At 37.9% G+C, this 12,669-nt stretch overlaps 1 protein-coding gene and 1 pseudogene across 1 annotated transcript; one reads left to right on the plus strand and one right to left on the minus strand.

Annotated features, from left to right (window-relative positions):
• The first annotated feature begins 1,415 nt into the window (after positions 1–1,415).
• LOC129553627 (olfactory receptor 52D1-like) lies at positions 1,416–2,250 on the plus strand (annotated as a pseudogene).
• A 4,418-nt stretch (positions 2,251–6,668) lies between these two features.
• Positions 6,669–7,628, minus strand: LOC129553948 (olfactory receptor 51L1-like). Its single transcript, XM_055422619.2, has one exon. It carries the CDS (start codon positions 7,626–7,628, stop codon positions 6,669–6,671), a length of 960 nt encoding a protein of 319 aa, XP_055278594.2.
• Positions 7,629–12,669: the final 5,041 nt, after the last annotated feature.

Genomic DNA, 12,669 nt, shown 5'->3' on the forward strand with positions numbered 1-12,669 from the left:
TTTTCACTGCATTTACTCCAAGCCAGGCTTCAGCAATATGTGAACCATGAAATCCCAGATGTTCAAGCAGGTTTTAGAAAAGGCAGAGGCACCAGAGATCAAATTGCCAACATCCGCTGGATCATGGAGAAAGCAAGAGAGTTCCAGAAAAACATTTTTTTCTGCTTCATTGACTATGCCAAAGCCTTTGACTGTGTGGATCACAGTAAACTGTGGAAAATTCTGAAAGAGATGGGAATCCCAGACCACCTGACCTGCCTCTTGAGAAACCTGCATGCAGGTCAGGAAGCAACAGTCAGAACTGGACATGGAACAACAGACTGGTTCCAAATAGGAAAAGGAGTATGTCAAGGCTGTATATTGTCACCTTGCTTATTTAACTTATATGCAGAGTACATCATGAGGAACGCTGGGCTTGAAGAAGCACAAGCTAGAATCAAGATTGCTGGGAGAAATATCAATAACCTCATATATGCAGATGACACCACCCTTATGGCAGAAAGTGAAGAGGAACTAAAAAGCCTCTTGATGAAAGTGAAAGAGGAGAGTGAAAAGGTTGGCTTGAAGATCAACATTCAGAAAACAAAGATTATGGCATCTGGTCCCATCACTTCATGGGAAATAGATGGAAAAACAGTGGAAACAGTGTCAGACTTTATTTTTGGGGGCTCCAAAATCACTGTGGATGCTGATTGCAGCCATGAAATTAAAAGACGCTTACTCCTTGGAAGGAAAGTTATGAGCAACCTTGATAGTATATTGAAAAGCAGAGACATTACTTTGCCAACAAAGGTCCATCTAGTCAAGGCTATGGTTTTTCCCGTGGTCATGTATGGATATGAGAGTTGGACTGTGAAGAAATCTGATCGCAGAAGAATTGATGCCTTTAAACTGTGGTGTTGGAGAAGACTCTTGAGAGTCCCTTGGACTGCAAGGAGATCCAACCAGTCCATTCTAAAGGAGATTGATCCTGGGTATTCATTGGAAGGACTGATGCTAAAGCTTAAACAGTAATACTTTGGCCACCTCATGTGACAAGTTGACTCACTGGAAAGGACTCTGATGCTGGGAAAGGTTGGGGGTGGGAGGAGAAGGGGATGACAGAGAATGAGACGGCTGGATGGCATCACCGACTCTGTGGACATGAGTTTGAGTGAACTCCGGGAGTTGGTGATGGATAGGAAGGCCTGGCGTGCTGTGATTCATGGGATCGCGGAGAGTCGGACACGACTGAGCGACTGAACTGAACTGAACTGAACTCTGACTCTTCTCCTTCTGTTTTTCATGTAATAGACTTTGGCCACATCTTTAGAACAACATCAAACTATACATCCACTCCCTTCACTGCCTTCTTGCTAACTGGTGTCCCAGGATTAGAAGACTTCCAAATCTGGATTTCCATCTCTTTCAGCTTCATGTACCTTTTGGCAGTAACAGGCAATGGCCTGCTTATGGCGATGGTGACCTGGGATAGAAGCCTCCATGAACCCATGTATCTCTTCCTGGCTATGCTAGCACTCAATGATGTTCTCCTTTGTACTGTCACAGTGCCCAAAATGCTTCTTATTTTTTGGCAGTGCCCTTCCATATCAACATTCCCTGCCTGTCTCACGCAGATATTTTTCATTCATGCTGTTTCTCTCTGAATCTGCTGTCCTACTGGCCATGGCTTTTGACTGCTATGTGGCTATCTGTGCACCACTCCATTATACTACCCTACTTACAGGCTCTCTCATCAGCAAAGTGGTCCTGGCTCTGCTGGCTCGAAGTGTGGCTGTGGTCACCCCTGGTGTCCTACTCATTCTCCGCCTGCACTTCTGCCAGAGCAACGTCATTCACCATACTTACTGTGAGAACATGGGCATTGCCAAGTTGGCTTGTAATAGCATCATCCCTAATAGCATTTATGGGCTCACTGCTGCTCTCCTCACCACAGGACTGGACTTCATCCTCATCTCCCTGTCCTGCTGGTTAATCTTGAGAACAGTTTTCCAACTGCCTTCTAGGGAAGCCCAGACAAAGGCCTTTGGAACTTGTGGAGCTCATACATGTGTCATCCTGATATTCTACACTCTGGCCTTCTTTTCCTTCTTTACCCATCGCTTTGGACACCATGTACCCAGGCATGTCCTTATCCTCCTGGCAAATCTCTACTTATTGGTGCCACCTACCATGAACCCCATTGTTTATGGGGTAAAGACAAAAGAGATAAGGATGCAAGTGCTAGGACTTTGTGCCCAACCTAAATGATCCAAGCGTAATAAAGCAACAAGGGACAGGGGAGTTCAGGACTGAGAAACAGGGTTAAATATCAAGTCTAAATAAATCTGAACAGATTTACTCCTGCAACATCTAAGCAATGAATAAAGCTTTAAAAATTTGTATTTCTAAATGTTATCTTCCTGATATTGGGTAAAAAGGAAGCTAACAAGTACTGCTCAAGTGCCATCAAGAATTATCTGAACATATTAAGGTAATGTGTCACTGTTGCTACATATGACATGTAAATATCCTTTGGATAATAAACAATGCCTCTTCTACTTCAATTTTCTATGGATAGGACAAAATGTAAACTCTATATATTCACGAATTACTTTTGATTCCATTTTACCATAACATCCATAGGGCCCATAATATACACATAATTAATAAACATTTGTTGAATGGATAAGTATCTTAATTAGTTAAAAAATGCTAATGAATTTATATAACAAACCCCCAATATATCTTATGCATTATATATGAACTACAATTTAAATATTTTATTTCCTTTCCTCTCAAAAAACTTTCCTTTAGCTTCCACAAAATATGAATTTCTTATCTCTTTTAATCTCTTAGTGTATTAAAGATTCTTTTGGTGACAAACAATAGAAATTACCTTTGGTTAGATAAAGAAAACAAAAAGCAGGATATTTCATGGTAATATTCTGTGGATGACATGACAGCCAAGGATAAATTGTATATCTATATCTTAGGTAGGATTAAAGTCAGCCTGCTGGAAGACCTCACCAGCAGGAATGGATGACTTTTCATTGAATTTGGTGACACTATCTGGTCTTAGCTACAGTGACTGTGGGATAAGATGCGTAACTTCCCTATATTGGATCAGATTGTTCAACCTGGATCAAACTGTTATATCCCTTATTCTGATTTAATGGGAGTGAAATTGTGTCAGGGCAATTCTGAAGAAAAGGAAAGTATGATAAGTGGTCTGGATTCTGTTCACTGGATTCATTTGGCATGTTTATATTTATATTGGCACATGCAATTGTCCTAGTTTAGCTCTTCCTACACTAAATATTCTTGCTAATTGCATTCCATAGTACCAGGACAAACTTTATCATCTATAAACTCTCATAACATAATTACTGCAAAGTAATTCCTTATCTCCACTAGAAAATATTCATCTCTTGATTTATAAAGGAGCTAAAATATTTCTCTGGAATCAAGCAGCAAAAATGTGCACCATGAACATAATAAAAATATATACATGGTCAAGTGGTTGAAGCAATTTGTCTTGAAAATATTTATATTGTTATTATTCTTTTTACAAATATATATGGCTGTTTCTAGATATTCTGTGTAATCACATACTTATCCATGTTATAGGTTTTTTAAAAGGAAATTATGTTTTAATATTTATTCAATTGAATGAGTGAATGACTAAGCATGCTAATGAAATATTTTGCAGCAAAATTTTGTAAGTAAAAAAAGCTAAATACTTAGATGGTGAAGTGGATACTGACATTCTCTGCTTTGATATTTTGCTTGCTATCATGCTTTGCAACAAAGGGCTTTCTGCAGCATAAAAATGATCAATGCATGGTCCAAAGATTAATATTTGACACAATGAAAACAATGTCATTGCATTTTTGCCTAATGATAGGGCATTGGAACACAATGATAAATTATTATTTGGCCTTCTAGATATCTTATAGATTCTTCAGGTAGGCAGAGAATGCTTTTAGAAGGCAAATAAATACTCATGACTTTATCAAACAATAGAAAGCAAAGATATCACTTTGCCAATAAAGGTCCATATAACGAAAGCCATGGTTTTTCCAGTAGTCATGTATGGATGATGGATGTAAGAGTTGGACCTTAAAGAAGACTGAACACTGAAGAATTGATCCTTTCAAATTTGGTCCTGGAGAAGACTCTTGGGAGTTCCTTGGGCAGCAAGGAGATCAAATCAGTCAATCCTAAGGGAAATCAACCCTGAATAACTCATTGGAAGGACTGATGCTGAAGCTGAAGCCTCAATACGTTGGCCACATGATTAAACAGCCAACTCAATGGAAAAGACCCTGATTCTGGGAATGATTGAAATCTGAAGGAAAAATGGCAGCAGAGGATGAGATGGTTTGATGGTTTCACCTTTTCAATGGACATGAACTTGGGCAAACTCTGGGAGATGGTGAGGAACAGGAAGGCCTGGCGTGCTGTAGTCCATGGGGTCACAAAGAGTCAGATACCACTTAGCGACCGAACATTACTATATATTACAATATGAGTAAGAGTGTCTCAGTTTATAAACCCATGTACAAATGAGATAGATGCTTAGATCATATTACTGTGAATTTAGGGAAGAACAAGAGTCCTTCCTCTTTCAATAGCACTATCTATTTGCTGGGACTTCAGCTTTCATTAAATTTTTAAAAACAAGATAGTATTTCTGTTCTCAATTCATTATACAAAATTGCGATCATAGCATAATACAAAATGCTATTCATTCATTTGCTTATTCAATGACTCATATCTTCACTGACTATATTTCGCTGGAAGAGTTATCTTAATTTTGAGACTATGTGTTTTCTGAATGTTTTTAGGAAAGTATATTTTACAAATATAATGTAAGTCATAATACATTTTAAGAAATATTAGAGGATAATAATATGTAAAGTCAAAAGTTGTATTGCATATTTAGATATTCATTTATATATTTTTTATTTGTGAGTGAAATGAAAAGTCTAAGATTCAATAGTTTAAATATATTTCTGTTAGCCAAAATAATGATAACATTTTTCATGTTTTGGAGCAGAAGCATTATAATAGATGTGTTCAGCAAGCAAACACTAAAAATATATTTTGAATTTGAAGGTTTTATAGAATGGCTTTAGTTAAATGCTATTTATATGACATACAGCAGATGATAAGGTTCACATTTTCTTCTAAAACTTATTTCTATTAATTTTATTTTTCTTATCTACTTAAGGAAATATTAAATAAGTCCGATGTTCATATATCTTGCTTTATTTTTACTTGATATCCCTTTGGTCAAAGTGAATATGTGGAGAAGGGTAATTAGAAATAGAATTAAGAAATAGGATAAAGAGGGATGGGGACAGACGTAATTGAACTAGGTAAAAGAAATAAGTCATGTGAAGACATCCTTCACATGCTTGACATTTGAAATGTAATTTTAAGTTAATAATACCTCTTTTGTTATACGAAATGTGGGCTCATGACAGGTAAAATCTTTCTCTTCAAGACTTTTTTAAAAAATCCAATAGAACTAGTTCTTCTATATCCAATGATTGATTCATTTCTTAATCAATTATGCATTCAGTAATTATTAAGTGCATAATTTAACTAAACTAGTGTTCATTCTCACAAGTAGCAAGCTGCATGAGACACAGTTCCTACAGTAGATAGAGTAAGATTTGAGAAAACATATTACTTATTATTAAAACCAATATACATACTGAAAGTTATAAAACATTCTTAAAATCTTTTTTTTTCTGCTTAATTTACTTTTCTTTGAAAAAGTGTAGACATGAATTAAGAAATTTCAATGAGAAGTGTAACTTTTTTATGTAACTCTATGCACACCTGAAACTAGATCATTTGAGTTATATGAAAATAGTTTGTATGCTAAAAGAGTTTTGGACAAAAAGATTTATATTTTGTTTCTTGTTATCACTAATGTAAGTGGCTATACCTTAGTGACTTAGAATTTTTACATTTGAATACTATATCCTAAATTATTCTTAGATACATTTAATCCAATGGATTATAAACACTGATTTCACAAGACATTATCTCAGGGATTTCAAAGGTTCTGACTTGCAGTTTTCTGTAAGATTAAAATTATTTCTGAAAATTAAGTAAAAACAAACAGACTATGAAGGTTGACTGTTTCTATTCCTGGTGAAACTAAATTTCCTCAGAAAAGACTGAACACGTGTATAAATTCTAAAATATGCTACTGATGTACCATGAAGATAGATAAAATGCTGTGAGCTCTAATAAGCTCTTATATCAACATATGATTTTTCCAATCTTTAATAAAGGCAATTTCAGCAGATTTATAAACACATTTATGAGAGAGGTAATATAATAATCATGGACAAATGCAGTATGTCAAGAAGCAAAAATAAATAAATAAACAGGGTTTAGAATCACAGTTAGGGTTCCACGATAGATGGAAATGATTTCCAAAACTCCACTCCAACTCTTTCATACTTAAAGGAGATTTATGAAGCACATGCCAAGTCAGTCTTTGTAATTCCAGTGGACATCAATTCTCTCCTTTAGATCTACTCTCAGTTCTATTTCTGTATATAAAGTAATCTTTTATTGGTAACTCTGATGCCAACATAGAGTATAGACATTTACTATATATTTTCACACTTAAGGTTGATGACATCATTGACTTGAGGACTTGTCTACATCACAGAAGAACTGATTCTTAGGGGGAAAAGCAGGTGGAGAATTCCTTGGCGGATCTGCTTGGTCTTTACACTATAGATGACTGGATTGAGCACAGGTGGAACTAGCAGGTAGATATGAGCCATGAAGATGTGGATGAGAGGGGATGAGTGTTTGGCAAAACGATGGACAATAGAGAGCCCAATCATAGGCACATAAAGAATAAGCACAGCACAGATGTGAGATGCACATGTGTTGAGGGCCTTAAATCTTCCCTCCTGAGATGAAATTTTTAATACTGAGTGAAGGATGAAAACATAAGACACAAAAATACCCAGAGAGTCCATTCCCCACAGCAAAGTGATCAGAACTAACCCATAGATAACATTAAACTTAGTGTCTGCACAGGCAAGGCGGATCATATCCTGATGTAGACAGTAAGAATGAGAAAGGGTGTGAGAATGGCAGAAAGGAAAGAAGGCCAACCGGGCCAGAAGTGGAATCATGGCAAAGGCACTTCTAAGCAGGGCTGCAATTCCAATTTTAGTGATAAGTGTAGGAGTGAGAATGGTAGCATATCTTAGTGGGTGGCAGATGGCCACATATCGGTCAAGGGCCATGGCCAAGAGCACAGATGATTCAGTGAAGGAGAAAGTGTGAATGAAAAACATTTGGACCACACAGGTATTGAACTGGATCTCCCTGGAAATGGACCACAGCACCCTGAAGAGTGATGTCATTGTGGGCAAGGACATGCCCATGTCAGTGAGAGAAAGCATGGCCAAGAAGTAGTACATGGGCTCATGGAGCCTGGGGTCTGTCCGGACAATATGTAGGATAGTACAGTTACCCATGATTCCAACAAGGTAGAGGAGACAGAATGGGATGGAAATCCAGTGGTGAAATTCCTCATATCCAGGGATACCTGTGAGATAGAAGGTGGAGGACAGGATATTGCTGGAGTTTGCAGTTGCCATAGGGCTTACTGTTAAACCATAATCCAGATTCACAATCACAGTCCAGAGGGGGAACAAATGAGATCAGCACCTGTGTCACAAAAACAGAATAAAACTTCAGTCTGTCCTATAAACACCCCTAGATTCACCCTCACAGTTTTGCTTTGTTTTTCTTCATTTCATTACTGAGTGCCATCAATTAAGAAAAACATTCACTTTTATAACCATAAGGACTTTCCCTTCTCCTCAGATGAAGAACTATTAACAAGCTGTCTGAATATACACAATTTCCTTCTAAAGACACTGTCCCCAGAGCAGCACACACAAAACCATTGTAGATTACGTTATTAATTTTATACTTTTCTTTAGAACAATCTTGGCCAGAGTGTCTGGTCTTATGTGCTATGCTGTGCTTAGTCGCTCAGTCATATCTGACTCTGGGACTGCATTTAATGTAGCCCTCCAGGCTCCTGTCCATGGGGGTTCTCCAGGCAAGAATACTAGAGTGGGTTACCATGCCAAAAGGGATCTTTCTAACCCAGATATCAAACCCAAGTCCCCCACATAGCAGGCAGATTCTTTACCGTCTGAGCCACCAGGGAAGTCCACTGGTCTTATACTAGCCCTGTAAAAAAAAAGAAAAAGACTTTCTACAATACTCCAGAATTCTTGCCTGGAGAATCCCATGGACAGAGGAGCCTGGCAGGCTAAGGTCCATGGGGTCACAAGAGTTGGACATGACTTAATGACTAAAGAGAGACAGAGACAATGACTTATATGAATGTCTTCATCTGAGCTTTTTCAGCAACACTCAAATATCATGCAAGGCATCATTACAGTATTCAGGCAAGATTTGGTCAGGATGGTTCTTATTCTTACTAAACATAAGTTTGACTACATAATTGATACCACAGGGATGGTATCCACACATGCATGCTAAGTTGCTTTAGTCAGGTCCAACTTTTTGAGATCCTATGGACTGGGACCAGGCAGGCTCCTCTGTCCATGCGATTTTCCAGGCAAGAATACTGGAGTGAGTTGCCATTTCCCCCTCCAGGGGATCTTCTTTACCCAGATATAGAACCCACCTCTCTTAAGTCTCTTGCATTGGCTGATAGGTTCTTTATCACTAGTGCCACCTAGGGATTATATCTACATAGAGTCAACTCTAATATCAATATGTTCTGGGATGAGAATCTCCCTGAGGTAAATACAGGTTAAGATGATTTAGAAGAATATGTGGTTTTTAAAACTTTTAATTATAAAGTATATAATATATGGAATGTTAAGCAAACTATAATTGATTTTGAATCTGATTTGAAAGATTCAGAACATTCTTCCTCTTATGTTACAGAACTGATTAATCATTTAGAGACTGTTTTTTTTTTTTTACAAAAAATTGCAAAACAATAGTTATAGGGGTTGTTGAGAGATTAGAAACTTATACATCAAAACAAAAATAAGAAAAAACAACAACAAAAGTAAAATGCACAAAAAAATGCCTACTGGCATCTGACCTTCACACTAAACCTTTTATGCTCAAATGAGAAAATATATCTTCCCCCACTAGATTCCAAGACATCTCTATATTAAGAAATGTGAGCCACTTCTCAAAACCAGTTTGCTCATCAACTGCCCCACCTCCATGCTCACCAAAATTTTGGTTTAAGAATTTAAAGCCTATGGGACAAATTACCTTCCTCTGTAAACTAATAAATCAGCATCTTCTGTCTTGGAAAGTCTTCTTTGATGTTCTGGGAAATGAAATCCCCTCAGTCTCCTCTAGTTCCATGTAAATAACCTTGATTACAGAAGATATTTCCCCCAATTGTTTAATAATTTTCTAAGAAATGCAAGATCCATAATCAAGACATCAAATAAGCAAATTCTAGAAACAAATTCAATCTTCCTGACTGTTCATATTACACTTAAGTTCTACCCACTTACTGTATAAACTGATACTTCTTATTACCCTGCTATTTAACTTCTCAAATTCCTGTCTATCCCCTCACCTTCCTGTCTAAAATTGCACTGGTTATTACTTTCAATGATCAGATTTTCCCATATTATCCCTTCTTTTTGTTGATTCTTTTCCAATTTCTATTCTATAATCAAAATTTGAAAATCTGGTTTTTATCTCAGTGCTTAGTGAATTCGGACCATTTTTCCAATTTTATAAATGTTCTCTCCCATTGACATGAAGTAGTAAACATGAAGTTTCATTGAAAACTGGAAGATTCCTGATCTAGAGGTCTTCTTTCATCATATCACTGACTTTTTTCTGAGGTTTTAAAGAGACAGAGATCTAACATCTCCCTTATGTAGAATCTGTTTCTCTGGTTCTCCAATCACATTAACTTAAGTTATATTCTGGTTTCAAAGTTTACTCACTTTAATTTAGGTAAAATGACTCTTTTATCTCTGTACAAAATTTGCCTCCTTTGTAAACTGAAGATACTAATAGTTTGATGGGATGTGCTAAGGTGAAGGAGATATTGCGTGTAAAATACTTGGTACAGAGCCTTTTCTGTGATGATGATAGTGATGAAAATGAGAACAATGATGATGACAACATCAACAATGATGATGATAATAGTAACAGCAACAATGACTGAAGTATAATGAGAGGAGGAAGACTAGGGGAGACTTTTAAGTATTCTCCTCTGGAGGAAACACTATGAGTGGCCATCTTATAAGTGACCTAGATGCTCGGAGAAGTAGAAAGCAAACTGTATCAGTTTAATTTCCTTTTCCTCCACTAAAATTTCAGTATAGCAAGAAATATGAATTGTTCCTTAGTATTTTTTTCTACCCAGAAATTCCTCAGATCATCATGATGAAACTACATATATACATTTCATTTTAATCAGTGCCATTATCAGGGTGGTGGTAAGAAGAGTTCAAAATAGAATGCGAAATCTCACTAAGAGTAAGAATGAGTTTTGGGGGACTTCAGTGAACTAGAGCCTGAGTGAACTGGAATCTTCAGTGAACTGGAATATGAGCAGTCACATTAGCATTCTGTTACCACAATATAAATATTCATTACTCTCCATATTCACTAGTATCTGGTCCATCTATTATTTCACAGCCCCCATGTTTTAACTCCCATTTGATCTGACAGTCCAAAACCTCTTTGTCCTGATACTTCAATTTCAAATTCATTCACATAGCTTTTGATATCTTCCACATCCCCAGAGAAGGAGGTCAGTGGAGTTAGGTAATAAATTTAAAAATCTGTAAGTCTTAAGGTTTAGAGCATAATTAATAGAGTGGAAGTCGCTCAGTCATGTCCAACTCTTTGTGACCCCATGGACTGTAGCCTAACATGCTCCTCCATCCATGGGATTTTCCAGGCAAGAGTACTGGAGTCAGTTGCCATTGCCTTCTCCAGAGGATCTTCCCAACCCAGGGATTGAACCTGGGTCTCCCGCATAATAGGCAGAGACTTTACCGTCTGAGCCACCAGGGAAGTTTTTAATTAAAAACTTTTTTTTAATTTAAATTTTTTAATTAATAGTTAATTTCATGTTAAAAATCACTGCTACATGGGATTAGAAGGAACCTATAATTTTATCTGCTGTAATCCCACTCTTATTCTGGATTCCTCTTCTGTTATGTCTGGTAATATTCCTTTATGCTGTGTAAACAGTCATGTGCACTGACAGACAGGGGACTACTTGCCGTGAAAGTCTAGGGTATATTAGGCAAGTTCTATCTGAAAAACCTATGTCTGGCTTGAATCCTCTGTCTATGGGTATGGACAATAAAGATTTGGAGAAAGTATGAGCTCTAATAACCTGAGAACCTCTTCCTTCTCAAACCATTCCCCTGGTCCTTCTTCTCAGACTTTGGGTGTCTGCCCTGCTCTCTTTGATCTCTCAAACCCCCTCTGTATTTTCCTATTACCTCCCAGTTTTATTTTCCCAGTCATTACCTACTTGGTAGAATAGTTGCTCTTGTCATGAGTGACTGCTCTAACTCTCGAGGAAAGAAGGATGAGTTAATAAGTCTTCCTCCAGTCCTTAGAGATGTGAGTCCCCATGAGAAATTCAAGACTGCACCTGTAACCCTGTCTGTGCAACCCTTGTAATTTATGGCCCTTCTCCAAATCCTCTGTTTTCCATTCCCTAAATCAGTACTGAATATTCACTGGGAGGACCGATGCTGAAGCTGAAGCTCCGATACTTTGGCCACCTGATGCGAAGAACTGACTCACTGGAAAAGATCCTACACTATGAAAGATTGAAGGCAGGAGGAGAAGGGGATGGCAGAGGATGAGATGCTTTGATGCCATCACCAGCTCGATGGACATGAGTTTGATCAAGCTCTGGGAGTTGGTGATGAACAGGGAAGCCTGGAGTGCACAGTCCATGGGGATGCAAAGAGTTGGACATGACTGAGCAACTAACATGCACATAGCCTTCTTGCCTTTGCATTCCCAAACTGCATTATCAGTTGAGTTCACCTTCTCAGTCATGTGCAACTCTTTGTGACCCCTGGGACTGTAGCCTGCCAGACTTCTCTGGCCATGGAATTCTACAGGCAAGAATACTGTAGTAGATTGCCATCCCCTTCTCCAGAGGAACTTCCCAACCCAGGAATAGAACCCAGGTATCCTGCATCTCAGGCAGATTCTTTACTATTTGAGCTACAGGCAAACAACCATGAAGGCTATAGACAGTCTCAAATACTAATCACCTTGATATCTGGAACAAATGTGGTAGTGCAACATGTGATTAAATAGTAGCTTGTATCCAGAATCTGGCTGGGTAATGAAGATATTGGTCTTCCCAGGTGGCTCAGTGGTAAAGAATCCGCTGGCCAATACAGGAGATGCAGGTTTGATTTCTGGGTTGGGGAGATCCACTGGAGTAGGAAATGACAACCCACTTGTATTCTTGCCTGGAAAATTCCATGGACAGAGGAGCCTGGAGGGCTACAGCACATAGAGTCACAAAGAGTTGGATAAAATGAGTCACTGACAGGCATGCATGCATGCAATAAAGAATGTTAGCTATGGAGTAGCCGATCGACTGAGCGACTGAACTGAAATGAACTG

Source organism: Moschus berezovskii, chromosome 14 (genome assembly GCF_049115385.1).
Source record: "Moschus berezovskii isolate FMDL1 chromosome 14, NW_MosBer_1.0, whole genome shotgun sequence".
NCBI lineage: Eukaryota > Metazoa > Chordata > Mammalia > Artiodactyla > Moschidae > Moschus > Moschus berezovskii.